An 18,744-nucleotide genomic window follows, 5' to 3' on the forward strand; every position below is an offset into this window, starting at 1 on the left:
GACGGATGCCCTAACCACTGGGCCAAAGTCCGTTTCCCTCTATAATAGACTTTTAGAATTAGAAGGGACTTTAGATACTCTGATTTACCCCCCTCATTTTATATATGAGGAAGCTGGATACTTGGGCTTACGCAAGGTGGTGTGGCTAATTAGTGGCAGAGATAGGCCTGGGACACAAGTTTCCTGTTTTTTCATTGGACTTGGGATAAAACACCTAATGACTCTGTGCATTGGGGTTGATGTCCCATTTCTCTAATATTTGCCAAACAGTTTAGCTAATAGATACAGCTTAAGCTAAAACTCCATTTACCCCTTTCCTCCTATAGGTAAATATTTTCTCTGTCCTCTTTTTTGAAATGTTTATCAACATACATATACAAAAGAGTAACTATGTCATAAATGTATCCTCTAATGTTTTTATTCTCCTTGGCAGGTATGGAGAATACAGAATCCCAAACAAGGCCTTGAATAAAGAAGACCATTATGTGGGCCACTGGAAAGAAGGAAGAATGTGTGGTCAAGGCGTCTATAGGTAATAACATTGGAAAGGTTGTTGGACTGGTGTTGCTTTTTCAAAGAACCACGTAAGCCTAAATGTTTGTGTAACCAAAATTTCTAGGGAGTAAATTTTATTTACTCTTCCAATGGCAATTCTATGTAAAGTCATCTTTTAAAGATCAACTTCATATCACAAGATGAAAATATTAGGTTATTATTTAATTCTTACATGATTTGTACCATCTTTGTAAACCATAACTCCTAAATGTCTTGTCTGTAAGTTTATCATTATTTTTATTACTTAACTCTAATATGGACAAAATTATCATTCTTCCCTCTCAGAGATCATTCATGATTTCATTTCCCTATAAGAGAATCACCACACATTTTCCTCTCATGTTAATGCAGAATACTACCCATGATGTCTTCTTAGCTTCCATCATTCAAAAATGAGAGTTTTGAAACAAATAACTAATTATAGCTATAAGTGAAACTTCAGTGTAGTTTTGGATTTCCTAAATTTTGTAAAGATGAGTATCAAAGTTCAATGTGTTTATAATCCTACCCATCTTTCCAACTAACTGCAGTTATGCCTCTGGTGAAGTGTTCGAAGGCTGTTTTCAAGATAACATGCGTCATGGTCATGGTCTCCTACGAAGCGGAAAATTGACTTCCTCTTCTCCCAGTATGTTCATTGGCCAGTGGGTAATGGATAAGAAAGCAGGATATGGTGTCTTTGATGATATCACTAGGTACAGTATTTTGCCTCTAATCTCATACTGTGAGAGGATAAGGTTCCTATACTTCTCCAAAAACAGTGATGATTTTAAGAAAGCTGATCATCTTAATTTGATAATATTGAGAAATTTTAGAAGAAGAGAGAATGTCAGGTATCATTTTATCCATTTTCTTATGGACCAAACAATAGATCAGAATCACTCAAAATTAATATTGGTATCATTTTCCTCAAAGTTGCTTTCATACAGAGCTATTTGTGTCACAAAGAGTATACCAGATCTTTAACTGTTACACAAAGAAAAGCCTTTAATGCAATCAATAGAATGTGGGATTAAAAGAAGTAGGGGTGAGGGTGGGTGGAAGGGTGAGTAGGGGAGAGGAACCAATGAAAATTCCATTTTAGATTATAGTGTAATATCTAAACATCTTTCTACTTTGTTCTACCCATGTTATGATGCCAGGAACCCAGGAATCAAGCTTAGTTAAATTCACTTAACTAAACCAGGGGGAGGAATGTAGTTCTTTTGCTTGCATATTTGGACTCCATAACAGTATATACCCTCCCACCACTTCTTTTGTGTGTTATTATCACTGCTTCCATAATGTGAGATTTTAAAATTTTGCTTTTATTCTACATTCCATGATTGTTTAACCAGCAGTTTGTACTTATTTTGCCTTTTTAATGCAGACAAGTAAGATTTCTCTGAGTTTGAGTAGGTGAACCATGAGGATTGTCCTATGATAAACTTCATTTCTTTCCTTTTTTTAAGTTAGTAAACTTTTGGGTAAGACAAAATTGTGCATAGATTTGATTCTACCTATTACATTTTGAATGAAATTATTTAGAGTTGAATCCTTAGCATTCTTTCTTTCTTTTCAGTTAATTTTAAAATTATCAAAGAAATACACCAGGTGTATATGGATCTCTGTCAGGTAGACTATAATATTAAATTCCTGAGAACATTACTCTGAGTAAAATGCCCTTTGCTAAAACATTGTCCCATGTTTGAAAAGACAGAATTAATTAATTTTATTAGAAGACAGGAAGAGAAACCAACCTGGGAATGATCAGCAATTACAGATCTATGTGATAATTGTTTTCTTCCCTGCTTATCCTTGATTTTTTTCTTCCTTTTTTTTTAATTAGAGCAGTTGTAGGTTTACAGAAATATTATGCAGAAAATACAGAGTTCCTATATCTTTTTTTCTTGCCCAAGCAGAGGTGAAAAGTATATGGGAATGTGGCAAGATGATGTATGTCAAGGGAATGGTGTGGTGGTTACCCAGTTTGGGTTATACTATGAAGGCAACTTTAACCTTAATAAAATGATGGTGAGTGGAATATTTGCATATAATTACTATTGACTTTCTCCTATGTCCTTTTTTATTTATTTTATTAATGTTCTACTTTTTAGTACTACTTTTCTTGTCTTTTGAGATTACTTACGGCCTTGGGGATATGGCTGCATGTACTCTAAGTCACTCTGAATGTATGTGTTGTCATTTTTGGTTTGTTTCTTCACATAGGGAAATGGAGTTTTACTTTCTGAAGATGACACTATCTATGAGGGAGAATTTTCAGATGACTGGACTCTCAGTGGAAAGGTTGGAAACTAACTTGCTTCTTTTCCTCTCTAACACAGTCTTTTACTAATTTTATCTTGACTTTTTAAAAAAGCTAATTTACATATCATAATATTCACCAGTTTAAAGTGTACATTTCAGTGACTTTTAGTAGATATACAACATTGTGTAACCATCACCACAATTCAATTTTAGAACATTTCCATCACCCAAAAAAGATCCTTCCTGCCCATTTCTAGTCACTCTCCATTTTCATCTTCAGTCCCAGGCAATAACTCATGAACTTTATCACTCTATTGATTTGTCTTCTCTGAACCTTTCATAAACTTAAACTTAGCATAATATTCTTGAGATTTTTTCCACAGAGTAGCACATATAATATTAGATGTTGGAGTGAGACAATTGGGAGATGGAGACCAGCGATTGCAGGCAAGGATTTATTGAGAAAACCCAACTGGAAGGGGTCTGAAGATAGAAACTTCAGCCCACCTCTGGCAGAGGCAGTCATGAATTTATACAGTACATCTTTAGGTGGGAACATGTTTAGTCAGTGGGAGTGGGTTGGGGCTTGGGTAAGACCCGAGGGACTAAAGGGATGGCTAGGGGGCGGTGGGCTAGGGAGTAGTGAGTTCTAGGGATGCAGGAGGGGTTGGTGGTGTCGTGTGGCTTCTTTGTCTATTCTTGTGAAGAAATGAACTGTATCTGGACATGTAGGTTCTTGATGGGGGAAGCTTTCTCTATAAGGGGTTGTGGCTCCTTCTGAGTATATGGCTGGTAGCACTTCCACAGTGGGGCAGGTTAATAATAAACTTACAACTTCTGCAAGTCATGGCTGTTACTCAGGTTGTGGGCTAGGGGTGGGGCCTAGTCCTGTCATATAATACTTTAATTCCTTTTTATTGCTTAATAGTATTCCAAAACCACATTTTGTTTATCCATTTACCAGTTGATGGACACTAGGTTATTTCCAGCTTTACCCTATTAAAAATAATGCTGCTGTAAGAATTTGAATACAATATTTTTGTGGACATAAGTTTTCATTTTTCTTGGGTAATATACTTAGGTGTGGACTCTGTGGATTTTATGGTAAATTGATTCTTAGCATATTAAGAAACTGCCAAACTGTTTTCCAAAATGGCTGTGCCATTTTACATTCTCATCAGCAATGTACAATGATTCTAGGTTCTTCATATTGTTGTAAATACTTGTTATTTTCTGTCTTTTTTATTACAACCATTCTAGTGGGTATGATGTGATATCTCATTGTGGTTTTAATTAGCATTTCCCTAATGACTGATGATGTAGTGTGCCTTTTCAGGTACTTTTTAGCAATTGACATGTTTTTTGGTGAAATGTCTATTCAAATCATTTGCCCGATTAAAAGTTCTTTATAACTAAGAGTTCTTTATCTATTCTGGATACAAATCCTTTAACAGTTAGATTTGCAAATATTTTCTTGCAGTCTTTGCCTTGTGTTTACATTTTTTAATTGATTTTTTAATCATGTCTTTTTTTTTAATGAAAGTTGTAAGTTTACAGAAAAATATGCAGAAATAGGGGGCATATATGCCCCCTATTATTTACACCATTATTAGTGTGGTACATTTGTCACAGGTGATGAAAGAATACTATTATAATTACTCTAAACTATGGTCAATGGTTTATGTTAGGGTTCCCTGTTTGTATTGTACAGTCCTATGTTTTGTTTTGTTTTTAAAATTTTTATTGTAGTAACTAACATGTATGCAACCTTAAATTTCCTCTTTTAATCACATCAGATATATAATTCAGTGCATTCACAGTGTTGTGCTACTGTCACCACCATCCGTAACCAGAATTTTCCATCACTCCAATCAGAACCCTGTACAGTTTAAGCATTGATGCCCCCTTCCCTATGCACACCCCAGCCCTTAGTATCCTATATTCTAGTTTCTGACTCAGTGAATTTGCTTTTTCTAATTATTTCCTATCAATGAGATTATACAGTATATGTCCTTTTGTACCTGGCTTATTTCATACAATATGATTTTCTTCAAGGTTCACCATGTTGTTGCATGTATTTTAACCTCATTCCTTTTTACAGCTGAATAATATTCTATTGTATGTATATATATATACCATGTTTTGTTTATCCATTCAACTTGAGTTGCTTCTGTCTTTTGGCTATTGTGAACAATGCTTTTATGAATATAGGTGTGCAAATACCTGTTTGAGTCCTTGTTTTCAGTTCTTTTGGGACTATACCTAGAAGTAAGTGGGCTTACCAGTTAATATGTAATTCTATACTTAACTTTCTGAGGAACTGCCAAACTGTCTTCCACAGCGGCTGTACCATTTTACAATGCCATGGAGCAATGAATGAGAGTCCCTGTTTCTCCTAATCCACTCCAATACTTGTATTTTTGTATTTTAATAGTAGCCTTTCTAGTGGGTGTGAAATGGTATCTGATTGTGATTTTGATTTGCATTTCCTTGATGGCTAATGCTTTTGAGCATTTTTTCATATGCTTTTTGGCCATTTGAATATCTTCTTTGAAAAGATGTCTATTCGAGTCTTATACCCATTTTTAAATTGCCTTTTTGTTGTTGTTAAATTGTAGGTGTTCTTTATATATTCTGGTTATTAAAACTTTGTTGGATATGTGGTCTCCAAATATTTTCTCCCATTGTATAGGTTGCCATTTTACTTTTATGATAAAATCCTTGAGGCACAAAACTTTTTCATTTCGATAAGGTCCCATTTATCTACTTTTTCTTTCATTGCTTATACTTTAGGTGTAAAGTATAAGAAACCATTGCCTAACACAAGTTCCTGAAGATGCCTTCCTACGTTTTCTTTTAGGAATTTGATAGTTCTGGCTCTTATATGTAAGTCTTTGATCCTTTTTGGGTTGATTTTTATATAAGGTAGGAGTCTTCCTTCATTCTTTTGCAAATGAAGATCCAGTTTTCCTAGCATCATTTGTTGAAGAGACTTTTCTTTCCCAATTGAATAGTCTTTGCCCCCTTGTCAAGAATTAGTTGGCAGAAAATAGAAAAGAAGAATAAATGAATAAATAAGAATTAGTTGGCTATAAACATGAGGGATACATTCTGAGGTCTCAATTTGATTACAATGATCTATATGGCTGTCCTTGTGCCAGTACCATGTTGCTTTGATACTGTTGAGTCCTACAGCTTCATTCCTCTTTTCCAAGATGGCTTTTTCAGGATGGTGTGGCTCTTCCATTTCTGCAAAGAAAGTTGTTAGAATTTTTATTGGGATTATATTGAATCTGTAAACCATTTTGGATAGAATTGACAATATTTAGTCTTCCAATTCATGAACTCGGAATATCCTTCCATTTATTTCAGTCTTCTTTGATTTCTTTTAGCAGTGTTTTGTAGTTTCCTGAAGTACAAGTCCTTCACATCCTTAGTTAGATTTATTCTTAGATATTTGATTCTTTTAACTGCTATTGTAAACAGACTTTTTTTCTTGATTTTTTCTCATTGTTCATTGCTTGTTTATACAAACACTGCTAATTCTGAGGTGTTGATTTTGTCCCTGCCACTTTGCTAATTCTTACGTTAGCTCTAGGAGCTTTCTGTGGATTCTTCAGGATTTTCATGTCACCTGCAAATAAGGAAAGTTTTACTTCTTCCTTTTCTGGTTTGGGTGCCTGTTATTTCTTTTTCTTGCCACATTGCCCTGGCAAGAACTTCTAGGGCAAGGTTGAATAACAGTGGTGACAATGGACATTCTTATCTTGTACCTGATATTAAAGTGAAAGCTTTCAGTCTTTCACCATTAAGTAAGTTTTACCTTTGTATTTTTTTTGTATAGTCCCTTTATAATGTTGAGGAAGTTTACTTCTATTCTTAGTGTTCTAAGTGTTTTTATCAAGAAGGGGAGCTGAATTTTGTCGAATGCCTGTTCTGCATTCATTGAAATGATTTTGTGTTTTTTTCCCCTTCACTATCTGAAAGATTTTTATTCTTTTTCTTGCCTGGTTGCACTGGCTAGACTCTCCAGTAGAATGTTGAATAGAAGTGGTTTGTGTGGACATCCTTGCCCTGTTTTTATGGGGAAAGCATTCAGTGCCTTTACCAGTAAGTGTGATGTAGCTAAATGTTTTTTCATAGATTTATAAGATTTAGGAAGTTCCTTTCTATTCCTACTTTGTGGAAAATCTTGCTCATGAAATGAATGTATTTTATATTTTCTTAAAGTGTTTTTTTTTTCTCCTGCATTTATTGATATTGTCATGTGCTTTTTGTCCTTTATTCCATTACTATGATATATTGTTTGATTTCTGGCATCAAACCAACCTTGCTTTCTTGGGCTGTATCACACTTGGTCATGGTATGTAATCCTTTGTATATGTTGCTGGATTCATTATGTTGAGGATTTTTGTAATCCTTTGTATATGTTGCTGGATTTATTATGTTGAGGATTTTTGCATCTGTATTCATGAGGTATATTATTTTACTGTTTTCTTTTCTTGTGATGCCTTTGTCTTTGTTATCAGGATAATACTGGCTCCGTTGAATGAGTTGGAAGGTAATTTATTTTCCCAGGCTGCTCAAACCAAATTCCATGAAATGGGTTGTCTTAAACAATGGGAATTTATTTGCTCATGGTTTTGAGGCCAGGAAATGTTCAAATCATGGTATCATCAGAATGATGCATTCTTCCTGGAGACTAGTTGCTCATGTTCCTAGGCTCCTCTGTCACATGGCAGTATTTGCTGGTCTCTCCCTTCTCTTCTGGGTTTCATTGATTTCATCTTCTTGCTTCTGAGGCTTTCTCTATCTGAATATCGTTCTCTCATAAAGGACTCCAGTATTAGGATTAAGACCCATTCTGCTTGAGGTGGGTCATATCTTAACTGAAGTAACCACATCAAAAGGTCCTTACAATGGGATGACACCCATAAGAATGGATTCAATTTTAATTTAACAGCATGCTTTTCTGGGAGTATATATGTCCTTAAATCACCACAGAAAGTATTACCTCTTCCTATTTTTTTTTTTTTTTAAGATTTATTTCTCTCCCCTTTCCCCCCGCTCCAGTTGTCTGCTTTCTGTGTCCATTCACTGTGTGTTCTTCTGTGTCTGCTTGTATTCTTATCAGCAGCTCCAGGAATCTGTGTCTCTTTTTGTTGTGTCATCTTGTTGCATCAGCTTTCCGTGTGGGCTGCACCATTCCTGGGCAGGCTGCACATTTGTTGCACTGGGTGGCTCTCCTTACAGGGTGCACTCCTTGTGCATGGGGCTTCCCTATGTGGGGGACACCCCTGTGTGGCATGGCACTCCTTGTGCACCTCAGCACTGCTTGTGGGCCAGCTCACCGCATGGGTCAGGAGGCCCTGGGTTGAACCCTGGACCTCCCATGTGGTAGGCACATATCCACTTCCCATCCTCCTATTTTTTTAAAGAATTTGTGAAACCTTGATGTTATTTCTTCTTTAAATGTCTGGGAAAATTCATCAATGAAGTCATCTATGAGAAAATTTTTAGTTTTTAATTCAATGTCTTTGCTTGTTATAAAGTCTATTCAGATTTCTTATTTCCTGAGTCAGTTTTGCTAATGTATCTTTCTAGGAATTTTTACATTTAATGTAAGTTACCTAATTTGTTGGCATAATTTCTTCTTGGTATTCCCTTAAAATCTGTTTAATTTTTGTCAGGTTGGTTGTAAAATCTCCTTTCATTTTTGATTTTGGTAATTTGTGTCCTGTCTCTTTTTTTTACCTTGTTCAGTCTTGCTAATTGTTAATCTATTTTTTTTTTTTTTTATCTTTTCAAAGAACTAACTTTGGTTTCCTTTATTTCTCTTGTTTTTTTTTTTCTGTTGTTTATCTCATCTCATTGATTTCTGATCTAGTCGTTGTTATTTCCTTCCTTTTCCTTGCTTTAGGTTTAACTTGCTCCTCTTTTTCAATTTTTGTAAGTTCAAGGCTTAGATTATTGATTTGAGAGCTTACTTGTTTTCTAATACAGACATTTATAACTGTAAATCTCCCCCTAAGCAGCATTCATAAATTTTGATAGGTTATATGTTTGTTTCCATTCAACTCAAATGTTTTTCAATATTCTTGTGGTTTTTATCCTTTGACCCATGGGTTATTTTCATGCACTCTTGTTTTGCACATACATATACACACACTCTTTCTGAGGAACTGGGGAACTGGTTAAGAATAAGTTAAGAAGTAAAATGTTAGCCATTTAGTGCTTATTTTCTCTTGACTTTTAAAATTGAATATACTTCCTCTAATTTCACATTTTTTTCCCTCTAACTTTATCTAGGGAACACTGACTATGCCAAATGGAGATTACATTGAAGGTTTTTTTAGTGGAGAATGGGGATCTGGGATAAAAATTACTGGAACCTACTTCAAACCTAGTCTCTATGAGAGTGAAAAAGACAGACCCAGAGTTTTGTGAGTAACTGGAGTTATTTTTTGATTAATTATTGAGTATTTTGAGTTGTCTTGCTTTTAGCAAAGTTGGTTCATATTTAAGTGCATAATCAAATTTTCAAAGTTCTTTTTTTAACAAGATCTAACCTTGATTGGTCATCCAATCAAGCCTTGTAGTATAGATAGATATTTAAAATAAAATTTCTATGTGTGGGAGTGATTCTACTATCAATCGTGTAGGTGTCCAAGTTGATTGAAAGAGAGCATTCTTAAGTGGAGTCCCTACACAGACTTGATTTTAGAGAGTCTTAAAGATCAAGCTCATATATATATATAGTCTGCATAAATGGAAAAAAAAGTCAAAAGTCTAAATGTATTACTTTCTTCCAAGTTTTTGGCATATGTCTATTTTTTTAATTGATTCCAGCTTGAACTTCGTTTCTGCATTTTGATAGCATCTCTGATTCTTTGTTTTGATGAGTTTGATATGTTTTCTGTACAATGTTTATTCTTGAAGTATTTTTAGAACCCAGTATGTAATACATTTCATGATTCTCATTGTGAGATGTGCAAAGCACAGAAAGTCCTTGTTTTAAAAATAATCAATTTTACAAAATCAGTTCTATAGGGCTGTAGAAAATGGAAGAGTCAATTCTGATATGCTTTGTACTTAACAATCCTTATACTTTGGTATCTAATAAACATTAGCTAAAAATCATCTCCCTTTAAATATTCATTCAGTGTTTTTAAAATGGAACCACCATCAACCTAGGCAATTTTTGTCATAGGAGCTTTCTCAGTTGTGTATTAGAAGCTTCTATTCTTTAGAAATAGAAAAGAATGATTAATAAAGGGTTGATATGGCTCTATTAGCAGGAAGCTAGGAAACCTGGCAGTGCCAGCAGATGAGAAGTGGAAAGCAGTGTTTGATGAATGTTGGAGCCAGCTGGGCTGTGAGAGCCCAGGCAAAGGGGATGTTTGGAAAGCATGGGACAGTATCGCTGTGGCCCTGACCACCAACCGGCGCCAACACAGAGACAGGTGAGTGAATGCCTTCCCAGTATGGGGCCAAGCCCGGTAGGATGATGAAACTTAAAACCCTTAAATAGCCTAGCTCCCCCACATTTACTTAAAACTGTGATCTAAAAACTAATAAAAAAATAAAAGAATACAAGGAAAAGTAACTTAATAAAATTAATGACATACTTCTACTTCTGGATAAGATGGCGTTAAACACACCTCCCTTTATCTTCTACTGAACTCAACTATAAAAGCAGGGCAGAATGCATGGACAGCTTGAGAACTCTGAAAAATAAATACCAGCGAGTGGATTGGGGTAGAACACCTGAATTCATGGTTCCTCTGAACCAGTGATGTATTTTCTGGGATTTTTCCCTCTAGTATCCTATGGCCTGTCCTAAACACAGCCTACTAAACCTGAAAGTAAGCATTGTGATGTAGACAGACAGCAATCCAGAAAAAACCCCCTGGTTCTGTCTCAAACAGTAGAAAAGTGAACTTTTAAAGATCAAGTAGAGTGGAGGATATACCCTGGGTGTTCTTTCTTGTTTTCTCCATTCTCATGCCCTAGTCCCTGGGCAGTTCCCTGGCAGGCCTGACAATGGCAGCAGCTAGAACAGCCATGAATAGGAAGCTTGTAGGAGCCAAAACTCTGAGAAAGAGGACCTTTTTCTTTTTTAGTATCTTAATTTCCAGACACAAAAATAGATTGTATAAAGAAGAACCAGGGAAGCAGATGTGGGTCAGGTGACTGAGCTCCTGCCTACCCCACAGAAGGTCTGTGGTTCAGTTCCCAGTGCCTCCTAAAGAAGTCAACAAGCTGGTGTGACAGGTAGGCTTAGCACACTGACCACCAAAATGATACAACAAGAGACACAAGAAGAAAGAAAACATAATGAGAGACCCAACAAAGCAGGGAGCAGAGGTTCCCAGTACCTCATAAAGAAAATGAGCAAGACAGTGAGCTGACACAATGGACAGGTGCAGCAAGCTGATGCAACAGACTGATGCAACAAGAGACACAAGAAGAAAAAACATAATGAGAGACTCAACAAAGCAGGGAACAGAGGTGGCTTAAGTGAGTAGGTGCCTCTCTCCCACATCAGAGGTCCTGGGTTCAGTTCCCGGTGCCTCCTAAAGACACAGTACACAGCAAGTGCAAACAATGAGGGCATGGAGAGAAATAAATAAAATACATCTTTGGGAGAAAAAAGAACCAAGTCAAAATTTTAGAATGGAAAAATACAATAACCAAAATAAAAAACTCAGTGTATGGACTCAGTATCAGAAAAGAGATGACAGCAGAAGAGTCAGTGAACTTGCAAATTTAGGTCATTAAAGACTATCCAGTTTGAACAATAGAAAAAAGAATGGGGGAAAAAAATGAAGAAAGCTCTGGGGACCTGTGGGATAACAAAAGAGCTAAGATTCGTGTTTTTTAAGTTCCAGGAGAAGGAAAGAATGCAATCTGAAAATTTTTGAAGAAATAATGGTTAAAAACTTACCAAATTTGATAAAATACAGATTATCAGTATCCAAAGAAAGGAAGCCTAACCCTTTTTTTTTTTTTTAAAGATTTATTTATTTTATTTCTCTCCCCTCCCACCCCGGTTGTCTGTTCTCTGTGTCTATTTGCTGAGTCATCTTTGTCCACTTCTCTTGTTGTCAGCAGCACGGGAAACTGTGCTTCTTTTTGTTGCATCATCTTGTGTCAGCTTTCCATGTGTGCGGCACCATTCCTGGGCAGGCTGCTCTTTCTTTCGCAATGGGCAGCTCTCCTTACAGGGCGCACTCTGCGCTTGGGGCTCCCCTACGCGGGGGACACCCCTGCTTGGCACAGCACTCCTTGCGTGCATCATCACTGCGCATGGGCCAGCTCCACATGGGTCAAAGAGGCCCGGAGTTTGAACCGCGAACCTCCCATGTGGTAGACGGACACCCTAACCACTGGGCCAAGTCCGCTACCAGCCTAACCCTTTTGGTCCATGCTTTATTCCTTGCCAAAGTCTCTGTACATAACCTAATCTCATTCAAGCTCTAGGCCACCCTCTCAAAACCATCCATTATGCCCTCTGGAAGTCACAGTCTATAGTGAACAATATCTCTCTATCTCTTTATAGTGCCTTTACACTGCCTGGAAGTCATGACCCTAGAGTCAAGAAGTTGAGCAAACCCCAGCTCAGATAACTCCGAAGAAATCCATGTCCAGACATGTCATAATCAAATTCAAAGGAAAAAATTCTTATCTGTCATCCTTTGGAAAAGAAGAACATTCATATGCTATTTTTTTTTTTTAAGATTTATTTATTTAATCTCCCCCCTCTCCCCGGTTGTCTGTTCTCTGTGTCTGTTTGCTGCGTCTTGTTTCTTTGTCCGCTTCTGTTGTCAGCGGCACGGGAAGCATGGGCGGTGCCATTCCTGGGCAGGCTGCGCTTTCTTTCGTGCTGGGCGGCTCTCCTTACGGGGCGCACTCCTTGCGCGTGGGGCTCCCCTACACGGGGGACACCCCTGCGTGGCACGGCACTCCTTGCAAGCATCAGCACTGCACATGGGCCAGCTCCACACAGGTCAAGGAGGCCCGGGGTTTGAACCGCGGACCTCCCATGTGGTTAACCACAGTCTTCATCCACCATCGAAATTACTGTGTTATACAATACCTAGATTATAGACTGTGGTTAACAGAACAAATATGAGCACATTCTCTCATATTATATAACAAGTATAAAATACCAATACAGGGTAGGTTGGGGGGAAAATACATCAAATGGAAGATAGTGGCTGTAGTTAGTAGTAATATTTTAATGGTATTCTTTCATAGTTTGTAATAATTGTTTCACAACTATGCAAGGTATTGGTGGTGTGGTTAGGGTATGGGAGCCCTGTATGATGATGTACATGTTTGTTTTTAAGTTTACAAACTTAACTATATACTTACTGTTTATGTATGTTTATGTATGAGTGGTGAACTTCAATTTAAAAAGTTAAATTCTTGAAAGCAGAGAAAAATTACGCATTACTTAGAGGGAAACAACAATTCAGATGATTGCAAATTTCTCATCAGAATCCATGTAGACCAGAAGGAAATGGCAGCATTTTAATGTGCTGAAAGAAAAGTTAACTATTTCTTTCTATTAACAGTTTCTTTTAACAGTTTCTCACTGTTTCTTTTCTATTTTCTCTCTTCTCTCTCTCTTTCCTTTTCACCTGCTTTTCTCTTCTCCCTTTACCTTTCCTCATGTTTTTTCATTCTTTAGCTTTGCTGGAACTTGTACAAGCATTGCTTAGTATCTAGACCTTAAGGACTTCCTAATCCTGAATACAAAACCTTTTAATTGTAACTTTCTTGAGCAATCGTTTCAACTATGCCTTTGCTTTTTTAAATATCAAAGAGCTCACTTCTATTCGAGTGTGAAACTGTATATACATGATTTTAAAAATTGGTTTTATGCTGATTTTAATTTACATATATACCAGATGCTTCCTAATGCTGAGGAATTGAAGAAAGAAAATTCAGTAAGCATCTGCTTATCTAGAATGTAATGGCTTGTTGTGATTGATTAAATATTCTAGTTTCCTAAAAGTTATCAAATTCTTAGAATGCATTATCAGTTTTCAAATAATTTTAATATACTAAACCATAATACAATTATATGTAAATTGAATTTTAAAGGTTGAAAAATATTTCAGGAACTTTTGGTGTCTCTTTAATGCCAATTGTTATTTTAGCCTGGAATGGATTATAGATTCTGGTTAATTATCCTGAACATTGGTATTTGAAGCAAACCATGGAATTTGTTTGCTTACTTTTTTTTTTTTTAAGATTTATTTATTTATTTAATTGTCTGTTCTCTGTGTCTATTTGCTGCTTCTTGTTTCTTTGTCCGCTTCTGTTGTCGTCAGCCGCATGGGAAGTGTGGGTGGTGCCATTCCTGGGCAGGCTGCACTTTCTTTCGCGATGGGAGATCCTTACAGGCGCACTCCTTGCGTGTGGGGCTCCCTAGTGGGGAACACCCCTGCGTGGCAGGGCACTCCTTGCGCACATCAGCACTGCGCATGGGCCAGCTCCACACGGGTCAGGGAGGCCCGGCGTTTGAACCGCAGACCTCCCATGTGGTAGACGGACGCCCTAACCACTGAGCCAAGTCCGTTTCCCTGTTTGCTTACTTAATTCTACTTTTTTGTTGTTGTTGTTAGACAACCAACATAGAAAGAAGTATTTTTTTCTGTATTCAGGATAAATAGAAATTGATTATAGTGTTTCATTCATGAAGTTCATGATTGTTACTTTCTGCTCTTTCTTTCAATAGAATTGGAAAGTCCCAGAATTGATTATAGCCATGGACTGGTCCCTGTGTAATGTATATGGACAGCCTTCAGTGATATAGGCCCTCAGTGTTGACAATGAGACTTTAGCTCTCCAGTTCACCTGTGTTAATTGTTGTTGGCTGTTTCTAAGGCATAAGAGTGAATGAACTTTCATATTAAAAAAATTTTGCTACCACATAGAACTTATTTTTTTCATCTAGAAAAATACAGTAATAATGAACATGAATTGTTTCTAACTTCTGGTTGCACATAATTATGTAGTGCCTTACCAAAAATTCTGTTGATTATTAGTATGTGTTTTATGTGTTTTGTCTTATCCGCGTCATTCAAGGCTTCTGTTTACCTGAGAAGTGCTTACTTTGCCACCTGTTGAGTGTCCTCATTTCTTTGCTTGCTTTTTGAACTCATTTTCATTTCTTCCTGTGCTGTTTGATTTATTTTCCTGTTTCTTTAGCACCCACCTCCCTCTTTTGTTCAGTTTTTCCTTGTCATTAACAGGTCTATCACTAGTTTTCTCTCTCTCTTTTTTTAAAGATTTATTTTATTTATTCATCCCCTCCCCCCTCACCCCACCAGTCCCCCCACCCCCCCCACCCACTCCCAGTATTTGCGGTTGCTCTCTAATCTCTGTGTCCATTAGCTGTGTGCTCTCTTTGTCTGCTCATCTTCTCTTTAGGAAGCACCAGGAATCAAACTTGGGACCTCCCATGTGAAAGAGAGGTACTCAATCCCTGAACCACCTCAGCTCCCTGGTTTGTCGTGTCTCTCATTGCCTTTCCTCTTTGTGTCTCTTCTGTTAAGTCATCTTGTGTCAGTTCACCTTCTCCAGGAGGCACTCAGATCCAGTCCAGGACCTCGCATGTGGTAGGTGGAATCCCAATCGCTTGAGCCACATCTACTTCTCTTGTCTTCTTTTTAGGAAGCATTGGGAACCGAACCCAGGACCTTGCTTGAGCCATATCTCCTTCCCACCAGTTTTCTCTTTAACCTAAACTTACAGTATTTCCCAACACCATGGTTTAGAATGGAGCAAAAACTTCATTAATCTAACAGTATTTGTGCTAAGTAATGTTAAGTGCTGTTTTGAATGAATGTAACATAAATAAAAAATCAGGTACCTAATAGCAGATCAGTTGCAATTTTTGAACTCTTTTGGGCTGAGCACTGTTCTGGATGCTCTGCTTCATCCTCATGTGGTAACTATGTTTCATGTGCACTTTGAAAATGTTCTTGTTTATTTATTGATGTGAAAAATGTAATAGACTTTCCTTTCTCTTTTTGCAGTCCAGAGATATTAAGTCGTTCACAGACTCAGACACTGGAGAGTTTGGAATTCATTCCACAGCATATTGGTGCCTTCTCTGTAGAGAAATATGATAACATCAAGAAATATTTAATAAAGGTAAACTAAAGTCAAAATTACATTAGCCCTTAATTAATTGATGTAACTACCACAGTATATTGTTCATATTCATGCCTAGTTTATTGTTACTCTGATCATGTTTTTGCTTTCTAAGTATTACTTTTGTTAATTCTCTCCCTGCTGAGAGCACATTTCTATGTGAAGAATGTCCCATTATGACAGAATTTTCAAGTTTTATAAAGTGATCAAGGAGTTTCTGAGACCTGAAGTTAGAAATTGGCTTTTTGTTTGTAACATTTAGAAACTACAGATGCCCTAGACCCAGGTCATGGTCTCTGAGCTTCCTTCTCCAACCCTGTAAGATCAGCTATTGTTAAAGTATGACTTGCACTGATACTGTGGTGCAGGGAGGGGTGTTATGAGAAATCAGGGCAGCTGAAGAGTGACTGTTGAGAACATAAGATACTGTCAATATTTAGTTTTCTCAAGGTGATATTTCATTTTTTACAATGTTTAAAGTATATTAGAACCTTTCCTTTAATGGTTTCCATGTCAATACTGAGGCTTTTTCCCAAAATGCTAAAAGGATTCTTTGACTAAGAAGATTAGGAATTCCTGCTCCATATAATTTGAGTAGGTTTAATATTTGAATTTTCCCAGTCTGGAAATTGACTCCTGACAGACATTTTAACACACCTGAGAACACTTTGAAAATTGTTTATCATTTGGCACATTATTATCCGTTACTTTATTGTTCCTGCTGGTGGTGGTATTGACGGACTTCGTTGCTTCTCTTCCTGGGCAGGCCTGCGACACCCCTCTGCACCCCCTGGGGAGGCTGGTGGAGACACTGGTGGCCGTGTACAGAATGACGTACGTGGGCGTGGGAGCCAACCGCAGGTTACTGCAGGAGGCTGTCAAGGAGATTAAGTCCTATCTTAAACGAATTTTCCAGCTGGTGAGGTACGAGATCTTTTAATTGAAGTCTGCAAGCTACATGGCACTAGCTTCTATGCTTGTGGGTGTTTTCACCCTGAATCTAGAGATTCATGTGAAGAATCCTGTATTTTCCCCTTTATCACAGAAATTATATATCATGAAAATGGTATTATGCCAAAGGTCCTTATATATAATGAAAAATGTGTTTTTACTTTGTTTATCCTGTACCCATAAAAAAGCTGAACCATAGCCATTGTTGCTTATTTCCTTTATATCCTCCTTCCTCATTAAGTATAACAAAAGGCCTAAAATTCATGTGTTTTTTCTTTATTATTCTAATTTTGGTATGAAATATAGTGATCATCTTTTTTGGATTTGCTCTCTAGGGGGGAAAAAACCTAACTACTGAATAGATGAGGTCCAATATAAAGTTCTGTCCATGAGTATGTGTCAACATCCTATTCATTCGTTTAGTCAACAAATATTTACTGAGTGCCTTCTGTGTGTTAGCCACTTTTGCAACCCTCTAGGGATAGAGCAGTGAACTAAGCAGAGAGAAAGAGCGTCTTGGAGCTTACATTCTAGTGGGGGAGACAGATAGTAAACAAATGAAATACATAATTATGTCAGATGGTGGAAAATGCTACCAAGAAAAATAAAGAAAAGAAAGGGTTTGGAGGTAGAACACCGCTTTTTTTTAAATTTCCCCCTTCTTGCTGCTTGCTTGCTGTCTGCTCTCTGTGTCCATTTGCTATGCTTGCTTCTGTGTGTCTGTACTTTTATTATTTTTATTTATCCCCCCCCCACCATGGCTTGCTTGTTGTTTTTGCTCTCTGTGTCCATTCACTGCACTCTCTTCTGTGTTTTTACTTGTCTCCCTTTTTGTTGCGTCACCTTGCTGAGTTGGCTCTCCACGGCACTTGTGGGCCGGTGGCTCTCCACGGTGTGCGGGCGAGCCTGCCTTCACAAGGAGACCCCAGGATGTGAACCTAGGGCTTCCCACATGGTAAATGGGAGCCCAACTGATTGAGCCACAGCTGCTTCCCAAGGACACCACTTTTTAAAACAGAAGATTAGGAAAGCCTGACTAATAAAGGCAGTATTTGAGCAGAGACTGAAGGAGATGAGAAAGCAAATTTGGGAAGGCAGTTCCAGGTGGCAAAGCAAATTTGGAGCTTCTGAGTCGTGAGCTTAAGAACTTTTATTGGGTTTAAGCCAACAAATAAATATATAGAGATGATTATACAAAAGTTTATGAATTTGTTCCAGGAAACTTTCTTCTGTTATTAGCATCAAAACTGATAAATGGAGAGCAGGTGTAACTCAGTGATTTGAGTGCCTGCTTTCCATGTACAAGGTTTGGGGTTCAATCCCCAGTACTTCCTGAAAAAAACAAACAAAAACCAAACAAACAAAATAAACTGATAAGTGCTTTTAGAAATGCTTGAGATTTTGAGGGGGCAGAGTGAGGTACTAAAAAATCACTGAACTGGGAATGCTTATGCTCTGACATTAGGTAGATGTGTATAATCAAGATAAGTTTCCTGACCTCTTTTTTAATATTACCAACTATAAAATTAGAGGCAGAGTCTGGAGCAAGGTATAAGTCTACAAAAATAGAGACTATTATAAACTGCCCTTAACAGGTCAAGATTTAAGTCTGAAAAAATAGAGAAGACGATTATTAGTAATTAACTTGTACATAAAGGTCAGAGATAAAATCTAGGGCAAAACTCAAAGCTGGGAAAAATTTTTCCACAATTTAGCAGCTTAATCATTTGAAGAATAATTTTCAGCAATTTGAATTTCAATTAACTTTTAAAATTTTACATTAATTGGGTTTTTTATAATTTACTTCACCATTTTTTCTTA

General features: G+C 37.1%; 1 protein-coding gene across 12 annotated transcripts in view; it reads left to right on the forward strand.

Annotated features, from left to right (window-relative positions):
- The window catches only part of ALS2 (alsin Rho guanine nucleotide exchange factor ALS2), an 88,530-nt gene that overhangs the window by 62,870 nt on the left and 6,916 nt on the right, over positions 1–18,744 (forward strand). For 7 of the 12 annotated variants that reach the window (XM_004458880.5, XM_071216186.1, XM_004458881.5 and 4 more), the window contains 8 exons: positions 434–532; positions 1,086–1,250; positions 2,457–2,568; positions 2,764–2,841; positions 9,112–9,245; positions 10,098–10,265; positions 15,855–15,972; positions 16,739–16,896. In XM_004458880.5, the coding sequence (XP_004458937.1) occupies positions 434–532; positions 1,086–1,250; positions 2,457–2,568; positions 2,764–2,841; positions 9,112–9,245; positions 10,098–10,265; positions 15,855–15,972; positions 16,739–16,896 (1,032 nt within the window). Of the gene's footprint in view, positions 1–433; positions 533–1,085; positions 1,251–2,456; positions 2,569–2,763; positions 2,842–9,111; positions 9,246–10,097; positions 10,266–12,364; positions 15,433–15,854; positions 15,973–16,738; positions 16,897–18,744 lie in introns of those variants that run through there. The other 5 variants (XM_004458882.5, XM_071216189.1, XM_071216188.1 and 2 more) reach the window with 3 other exon arrangements.

This window comes from Dasypus novemcinctus, chromosome 7 (assembly GCF_030445035.2).
Source record: "Dasypus novemcinctus isolate mDasNov1 chromosome 7, mDasNov1.1.hap2, whole genome shotgun sequence".
Lineage (NCBI taxonomy): Eukaryota > Metazoa > Chordata > Mammalia > Cingulata > Dasypodidae > Dasypus > Dasypus novemcinctus.